The sequence below is a fragment of the Agelaius tricolor genome, unplaced genomic scaffold (assembly GCF_023055355.1).
Source record: "Agelaius tricolor isolate 1412-34295 unplaced genomic scaffold, bAgeTri1.0.p SCAF_9, whole genome shotgun sequence".
NCBI lineage: Eukaryota > Metazoa > Chordata > Aves > Passeriformes > Icteridae > Agelaius > Agelaius tricolor.
Window position 1 is genome coordinate 19,154,375 of NW_027269269.1, and position 24,892 is coordinate 19,179,266.

At 39.6% G+C, this 24,892-nt stretch overlaps 1 protein-coding gene across 1 annotated transcript in view; it reads right to left on the bottom strand.

Annotated features, from left to right (window-relative positions):
- Positions 1–5,792: 5,792 nt before the first annotated feature.
- Positions 5,793–24,892, bottom strand: part of ACER3 (alkaline ceramidase 3) — a 56,274-nt gene continuing 37,174 nt past the window's right edge. The window contains exons 7-11 of the mRNA XM_071432968.1: positions 19,974–20,032; positions 16,541–16,642; positions 14,041–14,145; positions 12,478–12,523; positions 5,793–11,970 (exon numbers count right to left, since the gene is read on the bottom strand). Coding sequence (XP_071289069.1) covers positions 11,917–11,970; positions 12,478–12,523; positions 14,041–14,145; positions 16,541–16,642; positions 19,974–20,032 — 366 coding nt within the window. The 3' untranslated portion in view covers positions 5,793–11,916. The remainder of the gene's footprint in view (positions 11,971–12,477; positions 12,524–14,040; positions 14,146–16,540; positions 16,643–19,973; positions 20,033–24,892) is intronic.

Consider the following 24,892-nt stretch of genomic DNA (forward strand, 5'->3'; position numbering starts at 1 on the left):
TGGAAGCGTTCAAGGCCGGGTTGGATGGGGCTCTGAGAAACCTGCTCTAGTGGCAGGTGTCCCTGCCCATGACATCAGGGTTGGAACTAGATGATCCTGAAGGTCCCTTAGACCCAAACCATTCCATGATTCTAATTTTAGATGCTCTGTATCACCACTGTAGCCTCGGGCATTGCAGACAGGGAGACAAGGCCCCCTAAGTTTTCAGAGGGTTCCCAGAAATGCTTCTCCACAACCCCCAAAACTATGATGTGTCCAAGGCCTGCCTAAACTTCAGCAAAGCCTGCTGATTTAGCTATGGGGTTCTTTTTCAAACTTTATTTACTTGGCCCTCCAAATAGCTTTCTCCCATTTTTTTGCATAACACAACTGCATAAGTCAAGTAAATGAATAACGATACAGTTTCTGAGGAGAGCAGGGAGAGCTGTGGTGCGGTTAAGAAGCAGTTGCCTCATTAAATCTGTCTCATATCTACTTTCACTCACACAAGGAGGCATGTCTTGGCTGCTGGACAGTGGTCAGGAGCTGAGAATTTGGGCTTTTTTGTGTTTTGGATTCTCAGTGGGTTTTTTTAATGAGTCGGTGTTGCACAGTCTGTAGGATACAATGGCAAAGAGATCAGGAACCCTCTGATCCTGCAAACCAGTAAATATTAATTCCATTTTCTGGAGAAAATTATGTGCAGCTCACAGTTAGCATTTTCCTTGCATTGTGGAAGAAGCAGAGTTACTCCATTTCTCTCCTGACTCTGCAACTGTGCAGTCTCGTGCTGCAGTTACTGATGTCATTAACAAAGCACTGCCAGACCTGGCAGGGATTTGGAGAGGGGATCTAGGGTAATGATAGGTATTGCAAGAAGAGGTAAGGCTGATTCACAGCTTGGCTATCTTCCCTCTGAATCAGCAGGAAAAGAATTAATATACAGGCTAGCAATCAGAGACAGCAGCCAGCAGTCCTCCTTAGAATCTGAAGTCCTCCTAATTTTTCTGTAACTCAGGTAATTTTATTTACTTTCCAGTTGTGTTAATTAGGAAACAATTGTGTGAATCATTTGGTGAGGAAAAGCAAAGACAAAATTATTAGCTTTACCTTTAATTCTCAGTGAAACCTCTTGTTTCACCTGGGCAAGTGTTTGCCACCTAAATGCCCAGGACCTGCCACAGTGCTTATAGTGGACCTCAAGTAGTCTGGGCTGTGGAATTTGATAATTTCTGCTGCATGGGGCCTGTGGGATGGATTTGGGATGCCTGACCTAGGTGTTGCATCTATTGAGAGCCCCTGATCTTGCTCAAAGATTTCCTGGGGGACGGCATTGTCTCATATGTACATCTCTGTATTTTAAAAGGGAAAAAGAGAGAATAAACAGACCCAGCAGCAGTCATACAGCACAGAAAGACCAATCACCATGTATGAGGCTGGGAAATCTTACTGCCCAAGGATATAAATCCATCTCAAAGCATCCAGATTACTTCATCTTTGCATATGGTATTTCAATGACTGATGATACACACAGCCAGTGGAATGTCTTTTCATTGTTAGATGTCTTTGCCAAAAAGAAGGCATTAAGCCAAAAAGAGACAAAGGAAAAAGTGTTTCAAAAGTTCCTATTTCAACTCTGAAGACTGGAAAAAAAATCTAAAAATACCCCAACAAAACAACCAGTTTACTGACACCAAAAATTTAGAGAAAAAAAGGAAGATTAAATTCCCCTTCACATTCAGCTTCTTACAAGGTAAAAAGCCCAAAGGAGGGATGAGGCTTGTATCTAATTGGTCTATGGGGGAATACTTTCCAAGTCTATCTTTGGAGTGGGCAGGCAGGGGATGCTGTAGGATCCGTCCCCAGAGGTTTCAAAGAGGCTGAGCTGTGCAGGGCATGGCAGCTGTAGGGGTGGAGCATCATGCCAGGCCTCACTGGCTCATCTCGTTTCCCCACGGGGAAACAGGGTGGGTCCCAGGCACAAACACCCCTGTGCTTTTGGTACAGCTCCTACTGCCACAGTGTGGCTGGGGGCCAGTTTTGATCTGGGGGTGAGTTACCCAGTGAGACTCTTCTGCCAGGGACACAGGGCACCTTAGCTGGAGAGGCATTGCTCCAGTCATACCCACAGATCAATGTTGTCAGCCTGAGGTCTCTGTCAGGAGAGGTCCCACAGCCTCATATCTGGGTAGAGTGCAAGTGATTGCAGGAATCACATCAGTCACTTCTCCTTAGCCAAGCCAAGGAAAAACAAAATCCTTTAATGCAAGACCATAGTAGAGTTTTAGTCTTCATATTGACATGAACCATACCTTCACAGCTCATAGAGATATATGTTCTTTTCCAAGACCCATGTATGAGACTTAAAACTACTGTCACACTATAATGAATAAAATGAGACTCCTTCTGCCCTCTCTAATTTGCTGACTTCCAACTTCAAGCTTCAGGAACTTGAAGCTTCAAGCTGCCATCTCTGATATTATCAGACAGTATATCTATACAATTAAAGTATGGCTCTCTAGGAAGAAACAGCCAAGCTGGGCATGGATTCAGGCAGAATAACACCAGGGTTTCATTTGAAATTAGAGGTTGTAAAGAGATGTTCTTTACCTTAAGCCTTCCAACATGATAATGTTTCCACTCCAGATACAAATCACCACCCTTGCTGGAGGTAATTGCCTCCAGTACTGTGTTTAGCACTGTTGAACCTAATTAAGGCAAGAATGGACAGGTTTTTATTCTGATTTAGGGTTCTGCCCTTAATATGTTTAAACATTGATTTCCCCTAAAGCCTGATCATCATGAGTTTGACCTGGCGTTGTTGCTCTCATGGTTGTACAAACCTGACAAGGGGTTGCTGATGTGCCCTGTGATGCTTACTGGAAAGGAAGGGATCTGCTGGGATGTAACACAGCTCATGGCATGGGAAAAAGGCTTTTTATGCCACCCTGAACATGAAAACAACATGATGTGAGCATATGGACAAAGCCACTTAGCATCAGATGTCCTGGGCGTTACTGAAGAGCCACAACCACTCTGGAGGGATGTGCACGAGTGCCTCAGTTGCAAAGCAAATTGATAGTGAACTGTCAAATCCAGGGGGATGTGGCAGAAAGATTTTCAGCAGAAACAAGTCCACAGCATTAATCAGCCCTCCTGCTTTAATTAATGTCAGCAGCAAGAAAACAGCTGGAGTTTGTTTGTTTTTCAGATAACCTGTATAAAAATATCCCTTCTGTAGCAGCTCTGTTTTCATGCTGTGGCTTGCAGGTTCATTGTTGTTTTTCATTTTGTAACTAGCACTTAATCTTGCTTTCATTTCAGCCGAGGCGGGATGTTAAAAATGAGATGATTAAAGAAAAAATCCCAAACAAATAGAAGAAAAAAACCCCAAAACAAATGAACCCTCAGAGGACTCTAAATGAACAAAACCCTGTTAAGCAATAAAACCCTGTGAAGCAATGACTCACAAGTGCCTGGACAGGTTTGCCTGGCTGCAGAGGGGATCTGGTTGTTCTGTTCATCACTTCTCCTACCTGAGAAGTTGGATTTGTCCCCAGGCTTCTACAATACTGCAATATTTTAACAAATGTACTCTGTTCCACTGTTCGGCACTGAGTCAACACACCAGCTATGAGGAAAAAGCAGTGCTAAGGTTAGACATCCACATAAATCACTGCAGCTCTGATACTTGGCCAGCCTATAAATATTAGGGGTTTGACATCAGTTTACATCAGCAGAGTAACTTGCTTAATTCCATTTCTGTGGGATCATGTGAGCTGCTGTTGATTAGCATTCACCTACCTGATTTCCAGGTTGAGAGATCAGAGTCAGCACCCTTGATGTCCCAAGGTGTTGCTGGGTGCTGTGCTGTGGGCACAAGGTCCACAGGACCTGCAGACACTCCAGCTGGTCCCTATGTTCACTCTATGTGTGTGTCAGGGCCACTAATTACTGCTAATTTCATTAAGGTGGTGTGTGCCTCTTCCATGCATTATAAAGTCAGTCTGAGTGAAGGTGATTAATGAGGTTGGATGTTTTTAGTAGCTATTTGTATTGCTGTAGCAGCTGGAAAGTGTCATGCACTGAGAGCCTTGGGTGTTGCATGTGAGCAAGGTGAGATATTCAGCTTGGGGGTGACTCACCTTGGAAAGGAGTTTAGGAGCCAGGATGCTAAATTAACTATAGTGATTGCAAAATAGGTCTAAAGTAAATCCACAAAGTTTCTGCTTGTTGGTTGGGATGTTTTATCCATCGCACGCAGTGCTTCACACAACATTAGTCCTGTCTTGGCAAATACAGAGTTTTATGTGTCCCTCTCATACAAAAGGTGAATGAGGACATCATCCCAGCTCTGTTCCTGCTGAGGGTGCAAGGAACCTCTTCTTGAGCTCATCACATTATCTCCTCTTGGGTGACCAAGTTTGAATCCAGGCATTTGTCCTTCTTCTTCTGTTGATCCTCTCTCATGCCAGCACAACCAAGGTCCATGTCCCCATAGGGACCCATCAGAGAACCCCTCAAAAATGACCCACAGAAGAGACAGATCCACCACAGCTTCATTAGTAACTCCATTGTCTTGTCTATCTCCATGAACTTAGGAACAAATATCCAGGCTGGATAGTTAGCTCCTCTGCTAACTCTCTCCATACAGCACCATGAACAGACAAATCTATGACTGGAGCCACAGGGATTTAAGTGGTGCATGTACAGACCTTCACTTTTAGCCTCTGAACAGGCTGAATTAAAAAAAACAAACAAACCAAAACAACAACAACAATGAAAAAAAAACCAAGCACCAAAAAAAAAAACAAAACCAAGGGGGGAAGGAGAGAAATTAATAAAGCTGCAAGTAAATTGGCAGTCTTGAAAGAGAATAATCAAGCTCAAAATTCAATTTTCTGTTTGGGAGGAGGGCTTTGACAGAACCACAATGTTTTTATCCCCAGGGAAATTTCAAAGTATTACTCAGCTCTAGACCAGCCACAAGCTCAATATGCAAAGCTGGATTTCACCCAGCCTCAGAGTTCTGGCAATGCTTGTCTGCAGAGTCTGGATGTGCCTCTGTATGCAGCACCACTGAGGGGAGATGGCACAGCTTGCCCCAGCCATTTACACCACTGGCTCTGAGGTTTGCTGCCCTGTGTCTTGGCCCCTGAATAGTTAACTTCAGGTTGTCCCTGCAGATACACAGCTTCAAGAGAGATAAGCAGGAGAAAAAGGGGTCTCTGAGCACCTGGGAGAACAGCCAGAAGAGGAGAAAAAACCTTATGGTCATTACCAGACTCTGGCTGCCAGGGTGTGATGAGACTTGCTGGATTAGTGCCTGGTTGTCCACAATTCCTGCCTGGAAAGGTTCTGCCCTGCAGTGATTATCCTCCTCTCTCACTGAAAGGAACAGGAAAAGGCTGAAGCAAAGGCTGTGCAAATTGCACACTGGGCTGCCCACACATTCACCTGACTCCTGCCTTCTCCTCCTACCCATATCACCTATCTGCAGTCCCTTCTAACTGGTGTGTGCTGGGGAAGGCCTTTGAAGGGAAGATGGCCCTGCAGTGTTTACAGGCAACACTACACTCTGAGCAAGGCCCAGTGCCCAAAGGGCCCCAGCACAAGGCAAAGACTGGGGAACTCTACTGCCATGGAGGCTCTTGGCTGCAGGCAGGCAGCTTCCCCATCCATGCAGGACACACAAATCCTGCTGTTGTACTTGCACGCCACTGGCCAAGATGTACAACCACCCATCTACTGATCAGCATCCGGATGAACCAACCAGCCCTGTGCAACACAGACGCCAAGAACCAGCTGGGAAATGTATTTAAAACAAAATTCTTTAATAGTTTGTACTATAAAGACACAAATTAGTGCTTGACTGCAGCATGAATAACAAAGGAAACATATTAAATATTTCAAAGCTACTGTGCTTCGGAAAACAAGATATGCTGATACATATAAGCCGAATGTTGGTTACCAGCTGGTTTGGTAGGAAGAGTCAGTTCAGTGTATCAAAATTGTCAATAAGCATTTCTCAGTGTAGCTGTGTTCTACAAGTCAACTGCTACTCATCTGTCACAGTGTTATTACCTATCTGCAACAATGTACTGAATTTCAGGAAGAGAAACCCACTATGTCAGAACTCATCGTGTCAACGTTAGAAAGTTTGGTCAGGTAATGAACAGGAGATTTCATGTCCACTCCAGATGGACAGATGATGTTTGATCAGACTCTAACATCATCCTTGCATTACACTGAGATCAACAATCAACATGACACAGTCAACATCAATTTGGAAAATCAAAAGAAAAACTAGTTTCTGTTCAGTCTAAGGAGTAAATACTGCTTATGCTGCTTGAAACCCTCTCTTCCAAAATCCAGGGAACAAAAGGATACACAAAGTTCTTCCACATCTTTAATGTGGAAAACATTTTGGTACATAACTTGCTATGAGCCATTTTATTCAGGACTGTCTTTGGAGAAACATATATATGTTCCAGAGCTTTGGGGACAGAAGAAGGAATCTAAGATTGTGCTTATAGCTATTCCTGTGGACAAATAAGCAAAAGACTCTTTATCTTTCTTTGCATTTTTTAAGATCTTAACAATCTGCTCTTATCAATTTGTGTGATATATGTGCAAAAAACCCCCAAAATTGCAGGCACTGTTTTAGGGTCTCACATCAACTCTGAACTCAGTTCTTCTTAAATCTATAATTACATACTTAGTCAAACCTAAAAAATTTCAAGAAGTAAAATGGGAGAGTTCTGCAGTAAAGTAAGAGGTTCAGGCATTAAACCTGCCTCTCAAACTGTACATACAAATCCCCCTGTCCCCAGTCCTGTTTAGAGCATCTGGCTGGGAGCTCCAATATGGAGGCTCCACATAAAGTGCTTGCTTGACTGCTGCGCCCTCATCCTGCCTGTCACTGAACTCCACAACCCAAAATAAACACCTCCTGTACAGCTAAATTCCTCACCCAGCTTTCAGAGCCTGGAAAGATGCAACAGCATCAGGAAGGTGGGTAGCCAGGCTCAAGTTTGAGTCAGAGGCAGACACGTATTGGATAACTAACAGGAAAGCCACTAAAAATAGCACTGGGATTCCTGCAGAGGCAGGACTTAAAAAAAATATTGACCCCCACCTACCAAAGACTTTGTCTTAGAGACCTCAGGAGGAAACACAGCCCCAGCTCTCATAAAAGCCTTGTAACAATGAGATCAGGCACTTGGCAGCTGTAGGCAGTTGTGCGTGAGAAACTGAAGAAAGAAACCCCAAACCAATTTTAATAGTTACGTAGAAAGTTCTCTGTCTTTAGGTTACAGACTCTCAAACAAAGCTGGCAGAAGACATTCCAGATAGGTCAGAAATGCATTAATTCATGTACAAAACATTTCAAAACATGTGTCATGTTCCATCCTCATAAAACCACCTCTAAGTCATCTACAATGAACTGAATGTAGCAGAAACTACATCACTCGTGTGGTGAAGAGAGCAGTAGTCAACATGGAAAGTTAAATGTATAAATAGCAAAACATTCAAGTATCTAAAGTGCAGATACCAGGAGGGTGGTTGACGTAATACTACGGGATTCTGTGCTTAATCTTTTGTTATTCTCTTTTCATGTAAGATTTCTTAATCTCCTTCTGGCTGTGCTCTGCTCATGTGTAATAAACTCTATCATTTATCCCTCTTCATGGTAAAGTCTCACAGTCAAACAGCACTTGGCAGTTAAAGCCTCCCACTGCCTACTTATAAAGTGCAGATGGGGTTTAAAGTAAACTGAAAGTTTTACCTGAATATGTTAATCTAAATTACAGGGCACACATTCCCCCAAAATGCATGTGTGTTCCTGAATTCTGATGTCTACTAAAGAAAACAGCATTGCTGCTCTGTTACAGCTCCTCTGTACTGAATTGTTTCATCACCTGCTATTAAAATGCTGCAATATATCCACAGAGAGAAATAGGTTTTAAAAAACGGTATTACTGAAATTCTTGAATGCAGATTAAACAAGTTGATAGTGACTGCGAGAAACACTGGTAGTATTGGGAGGATTTTCTGTTGCTGAGATTCACATGGAAGTGTGTGATGAAAAAGACATTCAGCTGCTTGAAATGAAGTGTTAGAAGCAAATCCACAATTGGCCAAAAGAATCAACTGCATTTCAAATCATACAATTCAGCTTTAGCCAAGCAAGACAGCACAGAACAGGATTAAAAGAGAATTAAAACCAATTAAAGAGCAATATTTTCCACTATATCCCTCCCAGAAGATTTCACTACACCTGTCTGAAGTCCTCCTACTCGAATCTCTCTCTAAAGCAGTCAGATTTACACAAAGATGAGTGGCAGACTGAGCACAGGCTGTGGGTGACAGACACCAAATAAGTGAGGATATTTACAGGCAGTGAACAGAGTCAGCCAGGAATCAATACAGCACCATTGCCACTCGCAGGGGCTGCACAGGCTAAGTCAGGCTGCTCTGATGTGCACACATTCAGGCAAATGTAATTAAGGGCACAGGTATGGGACAATACATGACAGAGGTAGACTGGCAAGTGGTAACACTGCATATTCCAACTCTGACTGGAGGGAGTTTTTAAACACCCATGGGCAGCACAGCAGCCCTGTGCTAACAGAAAAACCATTAAGATGAAGTCTGGAGATGACTAATGCTGCCTTTGAAACATGGATGAGATTCCTCCTCACTGGAGAGTGCATATCTTGAGCTGTATCTAAAAAAATCTAAATTCCCAGAATTAGGTATGGGTTTGATCTGTACTGTGAGAGTAATTTTGAAGTTTTTCCTCTTATTTCCAAGAAAGAATTTTTCAGCTCATGGGCTGCAGAGCTACTTACTGCTCATCTGTGTCAAATTGATGGTCGTATGGTGGCAGATTTCCTGGTTCTTTATAGATGTTAAGGAATAGAAGAGTTCATTGTTATCAAGTCTGTCCAACACATCCTGCAGACACCTGCTACTTCCATAATTCTCTTTAAGTAGCTGTTGCCTGAATCCTACTCAAAAAATAGGATCACACATGACTTGCTAAGATGTAGTGCAGGAAAAGTTTGTGACATACTGCTCTAAGGTCTGTAGAAAAAAAATCAGCATTGTCACACAAGCGATATAAATAAAAAGCAATTAACAGACATTTAACATATTACAGGAGTAAGAATGTATGTCTTTCCAGGCACTAGAAAAGGCAGTCTGAATTTCAATGACATGTAGTTAAAACTGGCTTGTCATTTTCAATATCGCTCACAAGATCAGTAAGGCAGTCAAACCAAAGCACCCATGATTTCAGATTATTTATGCTAAGAAGGATACACAGGTAAATTACATTCCTCAGGGTCTAATATAACCTGTTGAAAGAAAGGCTGCTGGCAGGGTGGTAGAGGTGTGCATGTTTTTGCTCATTTGGAATGCAGGAAGAAGCCAATTTGCATTTTTTAAGAAAAAAACAACAAACAATACATAAATGAAAAACTAACAGCACTATAAAATTAAAATATGAGCTTTTCAATTATTTAAAATCCTGACAATTCAATCCAACAATATCTGAACCCCCATCACAGACTTCCTAGTAGCAAATGTGTAGAAGAATCAACATATATCTTTAAAATATACCATTGTAGAGATGCCTGATCAATAAGAAAGTGGCTTTTCAAGACACTCTGGTTCTTGCCATTAATTAACTAAACAGAGTGCCCAGATCCTTCAGTAACAAAACTAAGGCCACTAAAATACAGGTTTTTTTCCATTTCCATAAAAATAGTATCATACCAAGCAGATGTCACAAGTGACTGTTGATATGTCTTGCTGCTGCACTGCTTCTCTTACGAGACTCCTTCCCTAACTTATGAACACATGTAAACATACTAAATAAGAAAATGGGATACAGTGTGTGGAAAAATGCTTGAGAAAGCCTGGAGGTGAACAGGCAGGCACTTATTTTCAAGCTACATTTTTGAAACAGTTCTCATATCTCTTTACAAAAAATATACCTTCTGGATATTTAAAGACACCTGATACATAACAGCTTTTTCCTACCTCTGTGCTGGTTCTGCTAACTTCTTTCAGTCTGAAGAGCATTCAAATTTCCCAGCACAGATGCTGACCTTGTCTATGGAACTGGAGCCTACTGATATCAAAGCTATTCTAAAATTACCCTTTCAGGTGTCTTTATAGGGTGTACAGGTTTAAATGCACTGCTGTCAGCACGTGCTTAAACCTCATTGAACTCACTCAAGGTTAAGTATCTTTTTCCAACACAGTTTGGGGTTATTTGTTCTCAAGGGTCCAGGCTTGTAACATAACAGAAGCCACATTTTAATTTGGAGGTTCACATCAGTAGAAGAGTTACTGATGGATGTGAGAGATGCAGAGAAACTGCAAACAGAGAAAAGAGACCATTTTAGCCAGCACTGATTGTTCAATAGTCAGGACTCTGAGACCTGGGAAACAGCTTTACAGCTATATTACCATGCTTTGCTGCTGTGAGCACATTGTAAATCAATACAAAATGGGATTTTGGATCAGTCTGACTGTTTCCCTTTTTTTCTTCATGGCAAGAAGGATAAATCCCTCAGAGCATCAAAAGCAGACAAAAATTGCATAGAATGGCGGCAAGTAGGCACAGAGATAGACTCTGTTTGTTGCCCCAAAATTAAGAGCATCAAAATCACAGCCTTCATATGAGGTATATTTTGAAAAACTGTGTTAGTTTAATGTTTTCTTTAAATTTCCTTACTAACTTTCATCAGCTGGGTAGATAAAAATTGCAGAAAACAGGGTTTGCCCCCCTCATTAATCCTCTAAGTCTGGTTTCAAAAGGTGGTCAGCTTTCTCATAGACTAAGCACGTGACAGATTAAAAGCAAGCAAAGCACTGCCCCTTGTATTTGGAGATATCTTCAGCCTCAGTCTTGTCCTTTACTCCTCCTTCAAAGTTTCTGAATAAGAAGATGCTTCTGAAAGTCCCACAATATTTAAGACTTGTAAAGTAAGAAGATGATGAATTCAAGGCTGAATAGAGCACATCTAAGGTGTTTGTCAATCTGTAGTATGAATGGGAAATGGGAAGTTAAAGAAAGGGATAGAAAAGTTAGGTATGTAAATAACAATTACAAAAAAATAAAAAAGAGTGTTTCTTATGTTTCTACAGACACTCCACATGTTTGCAATGAATCACTGGTCAAAAAATTAGGAACTGAGCTCCCAGACGCAAACAGGAACACCTATAATGCTTCACCATTTCAGTATCTTCTGCTGGTCACACTTTGGGACATCCTCCATGATGAACCTCTCAGTTGGACTAAAGAGAAAACAAGCTTGGTACAAAATGAACTAAATGGCACAGGTATCCCAACCGTTTTGCTTAAAATATAAATTGCAAAGGAGGCTGTGGAAAAGCAAGGTAGAATAAAGGCCTAAATCAACCATTACATACTTCATTAATTGTATAAAAGTGCAAGGTTAAAGTAGTTTGGGTTAAGCATTCAGTTCACTATAGGCCACACAGATGCTTAGCTTGGCCATCAATGGCCTAGTTTTGTCATTCAGTTACTAATATTAGTTTAGACCACAGAAAGAACAAAAACTGAATGAAAAAACGTATGCAACCCACTTCAAAAATGGTTAGTTTTCTGTGACCAGCACGAAATATTACCTCAATATCATCAGCTGTACAATATATACATAACACCCTTGTGTCTTAATCTTTGTTTTAACAACTTAGAATAAAGCTGTACTAAGTGCTATTTCCCTAGTGTGCCAGCTCTTTGCTCTGTTCCAGCCGACTGGCCTCGCAGCACAGAGAAGTCCTTTAATAGCAATGGTACTTGGATTGATCCAGAATTTTGACACTTCAGCCAGAGCAACTGTTGAAATGCTTTATTCAGCCAGGCCAGGTGATCGCCTGCGGCTGCCCAGGGCTCAGTCAAAGGTTCTTGGGTGGCTCCACAAGAAGAACAGGCCATATTCCAAAAAGAAACTGTCAAAAGAAAAATAGGAATAGAGGAAAGATTCCTTGGAACATTGTTTCTTGGAACTGAAACCAAAAACTATTGAACATAATCTAATGAGAGGATGAAAGGGGAATGGCTTTAAAATGAAAGAGATTAAGTTCAGATTGGATTTTAAGAAGAAATTCTTTACTTTGAGGGTGGTGAAATACTGGCACGGGTTGCCCAGAGAAGCTGTGGATGTTCCACTCCTGGAAATGTTCAAGGCCAGGTTGCAGTACTCTAAGGGCTCTGAGTAACCTGATCTAGTGGAAAGGGTCCCTTCCCATGGCAGGGGGCTGAATCTAGATAATCGTTGAGGTCCCTTCCACTCCAAACCATTCTGTGATTCTAGGAAAATTTCAACTCCATTTCTTGGGATGTAAGCAGAAGTCAAAGACAGTACCCTAACAGGCATAATTATTGAGCCCCACCAACAGTTCAAAGCACAAGATATCCAAATGTACATTAATAAATACAAAATACAGCTTGCTTACCTTCACCTTTGGCCTGTGTTTCAGGAAAAGTGTCCTTGTATATAAACTGAGGAGAAGGAAAAAAGCATGCTTAAAATTTCAAGTATAAGACAGCATATAAAATAAGGATGTCCTGATCCCAGTTTTATTTTCCAACTATAAAAGAATTGTTTCTGTGATTTCAGAGCTACCCATTCTGCCTAGATTTAGTCAATACAGGAGATGTTAACTCCCAGTAAATCCTCCTGTAGCAGACTAATCAGCAAAATAATTTACCTTATCACCTATGTGGGGAGAAAGAAAGAAACCCTGGGAGAAAGAAAGAAACCCTGAGAGGTAAAAAAAAAAAAACCAACCAAAAAACCCCCAGGGACTGGGGTCTGTCATTTTAGAAGGATGAAATTAAATCAGTGTACCACAAAATACAGCAGATGTTAAAGGAGGGAAAAAGCAGCATAGCTTGATTCTGTATCTTATTTTTGTTCTTAGATGCTTTCTCCTCTCAGTCAATCTTTTCCTGTAAACGACCTCACATTTTTTTAAAAGGCAATGCCACTTTGTGGCATGTTGGAAAAACCTTGCCTATGCTTGATTCCTGCAAGGAATTTTCTTTAAAATATTACCTCAAGCTTTTTAGAGTAGCAGACAACCTGTAAACTAAAGTGGAGCAACTGTTTTCCATATACCTTGACATATTTCTATGTATATATACATTTACATATATGTAGGCAAATACGTTTGCATATATATACTCAAAATGTAACAATGAGCTATCAGGTCATCTAATGGAAATGTACTTATCCTTGCATTTTCCTTTTATTAGGTATTTTAACATCTGACAAAAAAGGTGAATACCATGTTAGATGTAGAAAAATTGATATATAATCAAGTCCTCAACTAAATAGGATATAAACATAAAACAGACATTCTCTTTGTTATTGTTAAGTGGTAAAATTTTATTTAATTAGCTGATGAACAAACTGCAGAAATTCTTCAGATTTCAGTTTACATTCTATTCTTGCCCCTGGTTCCACTAGATGGTGGTATAGAGCAAAAATGTGAAAAATCTGCTGGCTCCAGACTTGCTAACTTACATTCTTGTTTAAGCCCTTTTGAGAACAGCTCCTCTAAAACTACTTCAGCCATCACCTTGTGCACTACAGCAGTATCCCTGCTGGTCTTCAGGAGTGAGGGTGCCTATCAAAAGATTTGTTAAGCTCCTAAATTTAAACATGTTTAAGTACTTCAGGATTGCTGCTCAAGAACAGACAAGTATTAATGGCTTACATTCTGAAATTAATATACTGTCAAATAGTTTTGGTTTAACTGCCACAGGCTTCCCATTTCTGAATTAAATTTTCTTGAAGAATCATGACTATTTAAAGACTAGTGATTACATTTTGAAAAATATAGATTAGTTTTAAGAGAGTTTTTAGATCAGTTACAAAGAGGAAAGAAAACAGTACACCAGTTTAATAAGTCATTTTCCTGCTCTTCTGGATGGTACAACATTCTGAAGTACATCTGAACCTGAGAAAACTTGTAAGATGTCTGTGAACTTCCAGATTAGAAAACATTTCTTACCTTAGAAGGATATGAAGGTAAGAACCCAGGCCTGTGAGAATATGCCACCATGCATGAAATTGTGTCACAGCTCCCACCACAGGAGGCATCTTCTCTCGTAATGCTCTGAAAGAAAGGAATACCATGCAATGGAATAGTTTTTCCCAGCTAAGCAATCTCAAATCACAATGTTGTATTATCAGATCACACATTATTGTTTCCATATCTCAGGCATGTGCTGGATAGGTGAGGCTTTATGGAGTCAGGCTTTCAGCAGGTGAGGAGCAGCAGTTATAGTTTACACAGCCAGTACACAAAAAAATCAGCAAACTGACTTTCCTATACATTTAAAGAAAACAGACATTTCCTCATATGATGAGTGACCAATTGCTTCTGGACTCAAATTTCAGGGAATATATTTATGGCATCCCACAGCCCCAAATGAATCCTACCATTCTCCTCCACAAAACCCAATAGGATGAAATGTTGAGTTTAAGGTCCAAGAGAGGAAATGAGATTTATCAGACATCATCACTTTAAATCTGGCAATCACACCACCTATTCTGCAGGTACATGGAAGCTCAACTTGCCTTTATCGGTTGGACTCTTAAAATAGGGACAAAATGGGTGTTTAGTGAGGAAGCAATTAAAGGAGAGGGTCTGAAATATTCCACCAACATGCTTTGTATTTTGTAGTTATGGGATGTGAGCAACTTGGGAAGGGGCTAAGGGATGGAGATAAAGAAATAAAGAGAAGGAACTACATTGCTCTTATTTCTCCTGCTCATTAGGCTTCTGCAGATAATGCCTATTTTGGTTGATAATGGAGGAACTGTTTGCATCTGCTGGTCTTTTTTTCCACTTTAATTTCACTTGTCAAAGTAAAAAGTGGAAAACAACGATTGCAAGTGTTAAGGAAGAAAAATCTGCAGCTCCTGGAATACGTCCTTACTGCTTGATATTACAGTGCTTGGTCCAAAGCTGCTCCGTCACAAATATTAGCACAAAGCTCCAATTGAGTCAGCCCAGCAATGACACAGTGGAACATGCAGCCTGGCACAACCTTTGAGCCTTTGGATGGCAGGAAATTTCAAAGCTCAAATTCAAAAATGTGTGGTTCCAACCAGAGAAACTGAGTGCTACAGATTTTTTGCTATTTTGATTTTTTTAAAATAAGCTGCAGATTTACTGAAATATGGAACAAAAAACCCTGAATCAAAACCCAGTTTTGAACTTTAAAACCAAACAGAGCAGGTAGGTGGATGATTCACAAGCTAGACATTCAGAGAATAAAGAATTTCAAGGGATTTAAATGTATTTTCTCCAAAGGTTCAAATTATAATACCTCCTGGAGAAATCCAAGGCTCTGCAGATGTCTGACTAAAGCTAGTAAACAAGCATTTTTTTTTTTTCTAGCACCATAACCACACAAGTATTACAGGAAAGATGCTAACACTTTTTCCCCTTATGAAATGAGGATGAAGAAAGTGCCTCAGCAGCTGGTGTCATTTTTGGGCCTAGGAACCAGTTCAAAATCTCCATGGACCCACAGCAGCTCAGCAGGTTTGGTGAATTGGAGGTTGTGATCTCACCAGTGACGTGAGGCAGCTGCAAAAATCAACCCTGATGCCAATATTTGCAAAGTAACTCTAAACCCAGGCCAAATTATTGGGCCAAACCCAGCACAGTTACTTGTGCTGCCAAATAACTACTCTATCCCATCTGTATCGAGTGCTCCTAGGGATGAGGATCATGTATTATATTAATTTTTAAGAAGTTTAAAGAATATTCTGTTGGAATTAACTTTCAGTTGGCTTAACCTAGCACAGGTATTGAAAAGCCAGAAGGGATGGAAAACTTAGACTTCTTTACAGCACACTGTTATTTGGCTCTGACAAACCAGCCTACTAGGACAATTCTGTACAACACAGATTCCGTGGCATAACAGTGTTTCAAACTGTCAAAAATGTATTTTTCTGAATGCTGGGATTAACCTTTCCATCTCCTCCAGCTTGCTGAACAACACATGAATTGCAACTAAGTGCCGTTCATTGGTAACGTGGATATTGAAATAGGTATTTCTTGAACAGTTGTAGTAGAAGTAGTTCTGCATATCTTCTTTAAAATGCAGAACTACTGGTTTTGATATTTTTGTAGGAAATGGAAGAGCAGAAAAAAACCCCAAATGAGTAGGATAAAAACACGTTCAGATGAAATCAAGTCTGAATGGCAGGCTTTAGTCATCCACATATCCTCAAAATTACTTGTGACATTATTTATCTCAGTTTAATTTGAAGTTAAAGAGAAATTTAAAAAAATCTATAAATGGTTAAAAAAAAATCTAAAAACTCCTGTTGAGTGCTGACTCTGGTCATGAGCAATCTGCATAAAACCTCATGGATGTTTTGTAGGCAGTATACCATACATACAATGAGATGGACTTGAATATGCACCTCAGAAATAATCCAATCTTTATACTTAAATGCTATTAGGAGCTATCCAGACAAGTGAAAGGACTCACCTCAATTTATCACAGAAAATGTTGTCCACATTCCAGAGAAAAAATCCCATTAAAAATACAGTCAAAGATGTATATCCTAAACCTCTAAGCCATGGGTATACCCTAGGGAGAGAAATAAGGCAAAGTTTACTTCAGAATGGTTAAAGATACAGAAATATACTAATATATACTACACTAAATATGTGTAAATACAGAAATGCTGTTATATGTAAATAAAATTTTTTATCAATTTGGTTTTTCCCTCAAAAGAAAAAAATATCAACTTCAAATTTCATCTGTTTAAATATTGTATTTTACTTCTTCTCTCTCCTGATCTCATATTCTCTGACACTGTTCTTTTACTTTTACTTCTATAATTATACATGTTTTCCTAAATAATGCACTCTCTGAGTGAAGCCAAAAAGTGGGAAAACTAAAGTTGGCTAAAAGGTACTAATTCTTCAGTCCTGTGTATATTCTTTCATTAAATAAAAAAAAAGAAAAAAAAGATCTGTTACCAAGTAGGACTCTCTTTCCCAAAAGAAGAGGGTGTCTGCTAAGAGATGATATCTCTATACTAGGGAATTTGTATATATATGGTCTTTCAAAATTACTCCTTTGTCAATGTAGACCACCATGACCAACAACTAACCAAATGAATGGTATTAAACCCCAGTACTTTTATGTTCATCTTTTAGTTGAATGTTACTGGGAATAGAAAAATGTCAATTTAATTTTAGCAGAAAAAAAATTTTCTTCAAGATATGTAAAACACACTGAAGAATCAGATGCAAGAAAGTGCATCATTAATAAATTTACTTTTCCAATCTACATTTGGGTTGGACCATGAAATTCTAAACTTCCTACATGAAAGGCTCCTTTCCCACTAATAAGACAAGTCCAAAAGCAAAACCAAATCCAACCCTGAAAGGCTGCCATGAAATACTGTCCAAGTTATTTTTAAGCATTATGAATGCACAGTTGACATTCTGGGTTAAAACACATTCTTGAGCTGCCTTTTCCTCCACTGTGTGTGTTACAGCACATTTCAGAGCTGTGAGCACTGGGAACCAAAATGCGCAAAACACAACAGGTAGCTTGCCCTGTGGAGGAGGCTCTAATCAGATACAAGCTGTACATATTTACAAATTGACTGCCAATATAAACTAGCAAAATTATTATTGGTTTAGTCTAATAAATGTGTGGAGCACCATGCAGTACGTGGCCAAGACTACACTGTAATCTTACCCCCTCAGTGCTCCAGAGGCATAAGCAAGACCATGATACAACAGAGCACTAAATAGTATATTAGACATGCTGGTAATTAGGTAATTATAGCTGGAATTATTGAGGAATAAACAGTGGTGTTTTGTGAAGGAATCAACTGGGACCACTTATTAACAGGGAACATGCTTTGTGAACAGAGAACAACATTTGCCCAGTTGCAATCTTGGGAGGAAACAGACCTAAGAAAGGGATGAGAAGTGTGGGGGGAAGAGGCAGGAAGAGGAACAACTGGTGAGGATAGGATAAGATAGTAGCCTGGAAGGAATAACGTGCTGTTCTTTGGAATTTTTACTGTAATCTCAGAGTGACTTCAAAGCCCACACTAAGAAATGTGAGTGATAGGAAGTGAAGATACAAAAAACAAGCAGAAATCAGGGTCAGTATGTAAGCTGGAAAAGGCTTGGCCAAGTGCTAGCACTACTGATGGAAATATAGGAATATGTTCTAGCCGTGCAGAGAAAGTAAACCCAAAAGTGTGCTTGGGGATGAAATTTAGAGAAAATAAAGGGTACCTTCAGGTTGGCAGAGCTTCTCTAGCAGAACTAATTTAAAATTAGTAGTAGTTTAGTTAAAATTTAGACGTAGTTTAAACCTACTTCTCTTCCCATCCCAACTTTCTACCCAGTTTGCATAGTAACACCAACAAGGGAAGTAAGTCTTTGTAGGGTGCTGATTCAATAAAGTGATCAAGCTAATTAAGAATATACGCTCCAAGCCCCTAGAACTGAAGTGAAAAGGACTTCAGACACAGACTTGGCTGGAGCAAAACAATCAGTGATACTTTGAGAGGGAAGGTGGTGATGTTATTGATAAAGACAGAAGACTATGAAATGTTTCAGAAATAATGAGAAAGCATAACTGTGGAATTTGCAGATGTAGAAAAATAGAAGGCCCGAGAGTTTGTCTACACAGACAGAAAGAAATTTAATCTAAAGGACTAGAACTGTGTTAAATCCTTGAATAAGGACAAAATTAAAATGACTTCAATTTGATTCAATTTAGTTCCCCTTGGAGGTGAATTAACATAGTATCACTTAAGATCTCTAGGCGAGGATTAAAATTTCCAGTCCATAGGTTTAAAAAGTGCCTTTAAATTGATGATTGCTTCTGAAGCTGCAACACACTATCAGTTTTAAGTTCTTGCTTAATAAAAATGTCTGTGAACATTTGCACTTGGTCTGTGGGAATTTCTTGGGGAAAGCCAAACCACATGAACTGAAACGGCAATTGGAAGGTGATTCAATGAATGTACTTGATCCTTGTGAGTCTCTTCCAACTCAGAATATTTGAGGATTCTATAACACTTCAAATTCACATTTTGTTAAATTCTTCCTTGTGTTCCTGAACAGACACATGTGGAACTTGAAACAAAGTTTAACAAAAAGCACATTTAAAATGACAACAGAAATAAGTAATTTTCAGAAGCAATCCCCAAATGCATGAGAACACCAAATATTCACGGAGATAGACAGAAATGGGCAACCAACTGAGCCCCTGAGAGCTAAAGGTATGTGTTTACTTCAATATGATTAAATTCCATTTTCCTTCCATTTACCTCCCTTTTACAGACCATTTTTAGAGTCTGTGCTTTAATGATTCTAATGCTTCTCAGTGTCTCCTAGCACTTTTAATACCTTTTGTTTGTTACAGTTTTAATTTCAATTTCATAGCATTATGCCTGACTTTATCCAATCAAAACTCTAAGAAAAACTATCATGTGTCATTATTTTTTAAATACTTGAGCAGGGAAGAGGGAAGGAAATTACTAAGTGATGTTTCCACTCTCAAGTCTTAGTCTTAGCACTCTCCCAGTATTATCGTTAGAGTTTGGACACTAGCAACAGATTTCACACTACCCAGCAATAAGAAGACCAACTCCATTTCTGTTTAAATCCCAGTCTAACAGTTGAAGCCACCAGCAGAACACCTGACAGTAAACACTGATCATAAGTGTAGAAATCTCAGTTTAGTTTAATGTTATCACAGTGGCTTCAAAAAAGTGCAAGGTGATGAGCCAAACCCTTTTAACCCAGGGGAGCGCAGGAGCTAACATTATGTACCTGGTTAAAGAAATTCTCCCATTGCCAATTTCTCATGTTAAACTGACAAAAAAAAAGCTGCAAATACTATGTTGTAACTTACAATGCTGAATTAAATGGTTACTTACCATAACACTATATAAACAGATCTTAGAACTATGATGGAAACTAGTGTTCCATACATGATCTGAAAATAAAAAAAGAGATAAAGTTCAGCAGTTGGGTTCAAGAGACCTTATAAAATACTCCAGGAGTAAGAACTTTTGAAGCCTGTGTTTGTTTGTTATTTTATTTTTACATCTCAGGAAAATAGCATTCCTTCTAACTTCATCTCCAGAAAGCCTTCTGTTAAAGTTTCAAATAAAAGTGTGATTACAAAGCATGTCCTTTATACAATTACAGGCAAAGTCAGTTCCACTGCTCTGAATTAGAAAGCAAACACTAGATGGCACTCAGAAAGCATCCTGAAATCAAAAATAGTAACCAACCCCTATTATCTCTTCTCTCTCTGTGCATTTTAGCCCAGGATTGTGCAAGCATCAGCTAAAGCTGTTTTTGAAAGCTATACTTCTTTCATTGATACTTGATTAATATGTTTTCCTGAAAGTAAACACCTGAATAGACTATGTGCTATTCCCACACTGAGCATCACTATGGGGCAAAACTTTCCAGGAAGCATTTCAAGCAACTCTTGCAGATTGTTTGGATTCAATCTAATTATATAGTGGGAAGGCTGCACAGTCTGAAAAGATCCATGAGCAAAATCACTGTAGGCTTGATGAATTTGAATGCCATCACCTGACTTATAAAAAGTCAAAGTAATAATTTTTTTTTGCCTTGTGATCTTTAAATCACTCTCTTTTATGCACAAACTTAAAATCCATGTAACAGCACCTCCAAGACATAAAGATTAAAGAAGAGAAAAAAATGTAGCCAGTCATGCCTGCAAGTGATGCAGAAGTCACTGCAGCAGAGAGGATTTTTAGACACTGGTGACATTCAATTACTTTCTTTATCTTTTATTCTGAACACTGGTTTCCTTCAGCCAAAAGCCAGTTTGTTCCAAGCAGCTGTGCTTTGCTCTTTTTGCCTCTCTCCAGTGGCCCACAGGCCTTCCAGTATTTTTTTGTTCCTTGTTCACTGACTTAACTTTCTCATCTTGCTTCTAGTTAGCTACCATCTAATTCTGCCTTTGTTTAACATGAAATAGAAAAGTTATAAACCTTTGCTGTCTTTTTTTGAAAGCCACTAAACCTCACAGAAAAAGTGTGCATACAAACCAGTGTCCTTACCGTGTTCTAGTGACCTCCTCATATCCCTCCTTCTTTTCCACTGTCTTTGAGACAGGGACTGCCTCTCAATCTGCTCTAACTAGGGCATTCAGATCCTACTATCCTACAAGCATGTCTAGTCATCTCACATAAAACAGGTTACTGTAATAATGCAAAGTGAAACCTTCCTTCCATAAGTCCATAAAGGCAAATCTGCAAACTCCTTGTAGATTTAAGGATAAGGTTAGTAGTGCACTGTATTATCAGTGCACGTATACAGAGCAAGACAGACAACAGAGCCCTTATGTTTGACAACAGGTAAAATAAGCCCAATAGTGACTATTCAAAGTCAGTCAGCACAACAGCTCTTCATTTGCATTCAGAACAAGATTAAAGAACTTCACTAAATAAACTACTACTACTGTGTGTTCTGCTCTGTAGAGCTAAACAAAGCAAAACTATTTGAAAGGCTAATTGGTTCTGGCTTGTAATTTATACAAAGCTGTTAGTTAATTCCAGTCCCCTTGCTGGGGTACAGCACGTAAACAAGGAAAGAAACAAAAGCAACACAACCTGCTAGACACAAACTGAGTATCAAGTGCTTATCAGTCCCAAGCTAAGGGTAGGAAGGGTAGTGCTCAGGTGTGCTAGGTGCTGCCTGCTGGTACAATTCTTCATTACTGACATTTTACCTAAAAAGATCCCACCACATAAATATATTATCAGCCTCATTTAAAACAGCCCTTTTCATTTTTTCTAATCAAATCCAGCAATTTATTCTAAGAGAGGGATGGTACAGAGGAAGATACTCATAGGAAGGCTCCTCCAGGATCCAAATTACAGTTTGATTTGCTGATTTTCTCCTTCTTAAAATTTCCATCACTAAAGCACTCCTTTGCAGTACAGATATGGGAAAAACCTATCCATTAAGAGCAATTTCTGTCATACACATTAAGGGTTGTGACCACCCTTATGCTTGTACCCAAATTGCTTTTGAATTCTTTGTACAGGGAGTTCAGTAGTGTCAGACTCTGCCTAGAGAAACAGATCTTACAGGCAGCCCAAAGCCCAGGTAAAATGTTACCTTTTTCAGCAGTTGCTAAAAGAGCAAAAGCTAAGAAAAGCTTCCTTTGCAGAGTTTCTGGCTTGATATTTCCTACTGAGTTAATGGCTTGCAGAAGAGGACAGTATTAATGGAGGGAGGAAGGGGGGAAAAAAAAGAAAGAGAACCTTGCAGTGACTGAAGAAAAATATGCCCATCATTGACACTTCAATTTCTTGCCTTTTCTGCTTCCCCACCCAAACAGGTTGTTAGCAGTAAAACACGTTTGTGTTTAAAAGCCTGTGAAAGCCTGGAACAACAAACTGTTCTGCTCTGCATGCTCCAATCCTCCTCGCTGAAGGTGAGCACCCAGGAGGTGCTGCTGTGATATACAGAGACTGTAGCTGCTCACCTCCCCCAGCTGCTTCTTTAGAGAGCTACACACCAAACTGCACAACTTAGTTCAGATGTCAGGCAGCAGTGCTTACTTTATCTCTTTTACCATCCATGGCTTTACTGTTTTTATCATGGTAAAGCTTTGTTAGGTATTACCCATCCATCCAGAGAAGGACAAAGTACAATATTATATAAAAAAAGAAAAATCTGCCTTATTCAAGTTAGCTCAAATTTTTCCATTCCTTTAACTTCTTTTGTCTTTCTTGTCTTTAACTAAGACATCATTTAAATGACAAATGACAACCCAAGCAAGTTTTCTGCTATTTTGTCTCACGCTGCCATTAAACTGTAGGCCAAAGAACATAATTTTACTGCAATTGAAACAAAAGGAAAGATCAGAATCTCAATCTTCTGTTACTACTAGACAGTTCCCTCTTTGCTGTTTCAGTGAATAAAGCTCTGCATATTTCAGCTTTGAAGGTATCTTTACAATTGAGGGAAAAACCCAAAGTCTGATGAAGACACAGTGGATTACCTCATAAGAAGGTGAAATATGAATAACTTCCTAATTCACAAATGGGAAGTAAGCACTTCAGGGCTCAATGTCTGGCAGCATTTTTATTGTGAAGGCAATTAAGCAAATCATACATAAATTCACTTATGTAAGTTAGAAGCAAGGTTGAGAGGGCGAGCATACAAAACTGGTTCTTCATCTACCCTTCTAGTACAGAAAGCAGCAATAATCTACTATTTCCACTTCTCTGTTTCCTCTGCTCCTGGCTTTCTACCTATCTTTGGTTAATGAAGTCAATTTATCAGCCTCAAATATTAGTATTCACATTGGGCACTGTACTGAGAGATTTTGGGTTCTTGGCAGCTAGCTTATCTAATACTCCAATCAGCTATCTAAAGACAGTTAAATACTTGAATGTGGAAGCTGCATTTGCAATTTGCAACAAAGAAAACTGAGCTCTGCATGGGTTTGGATTTCTGGAGAAGAAATCTGAGCTGAGAGAAAAAGGAAGGACAATCCCAAGACGACTCTGAAACACCAAGTAACTCGGCACAGTTACAGCTGTGTAGTACCACAGGCTGCCTTGACAGCTCCCGAAGGAACTAACTCAGATTCACTGGGGTTGGTCCTGTTTAGATGCACGCATGTGATAGCAAAATGACACACAAGTCACTGCTGCTGTAGAGCTTCTGGAACACTGTCTGCACAGAAAGTCAAGCTTCCCCTCCAATCACTTGTAGAGCTGAACCCTTGGAGAGTCAGAATATCCTTCCTCATTCCTTAAGCTACTGTAGGTAGAAGCACCAGCCAGAATGAAAGCTGTACTCGCTTGGGAAGACATCCCCAAATGAACTGTGTAAGAGTGAAATGTCACTCAAGTTAGTTTTATACCTGCTCATCAGCAGGACAATGATAGAACAGAAAAAGCTCTGTGGTGAAGACACGCCTGAAAAGGTCATTTTGAACAGAATACTGGGGAACCTGAATGTACAGAAAGTAAGAACACATTCCACCAAAAGGCACAATATATTAGCCACAAGCCTACAATTAACTATTGCCTTAGCAGCAGGAGGGACTCTGGAGAGCTATAAGATATCCAGTGGGCCCACATAGATTCCCCAAAATGGTGAATCCTGCAAGTCTGAACAGGTTGTGCCTCGACATAATATATTTTTCATGCAGTTTCAGGCTCCCTTACATACTTCCATACTTCTACATGTTTCATCTTGATTTCACTTTCTTCTTTGCACTTGTATATTTAAAATACCCCTAGAGAAAAAAAATCTAATAATTTTTTTTATTAAGGCAAATGAAATGCCTTTTCCTGCCATGCTTACTTTCTTCCTCTTACTCAAAGTCACCTGAAGAAGTAAATCCAATACTTGTATTTTACGTCCATCAAAAGTAAAAAAAAAAAAATCCCTGGTCATGTTATGCTGTAAAGAGTGAACACATCCAGGCAATCCCTCCCCTCCTTTTGTGATCTGTGAACAGTTTAGAACAAGAATAGTTTGTATTTGTCCATCAGTGCATCACTTCCATTTTGAATCAGTCCTCATCCTCATCTTCCAGGTATCCCAGTTATCTCTTCATTTCCCCCCAGTACTCAGTGATAACTCTGAACTTTGTATCATCACAAATACCAGCACTACACTCTTCTTTTTCCTGCTACAGGTTGTTAAAAAAGAAACCAACCAAACAAGTCAGTCCACTACTGATTCCAAGAAAATTCAGGCTTTCTCATAATCTCCTTTAGTAATTTTTCACTAGTCACTACCTTACCCTATTTGCAACTCTCCTACTCATCTGTTCCTCCGGCTGACT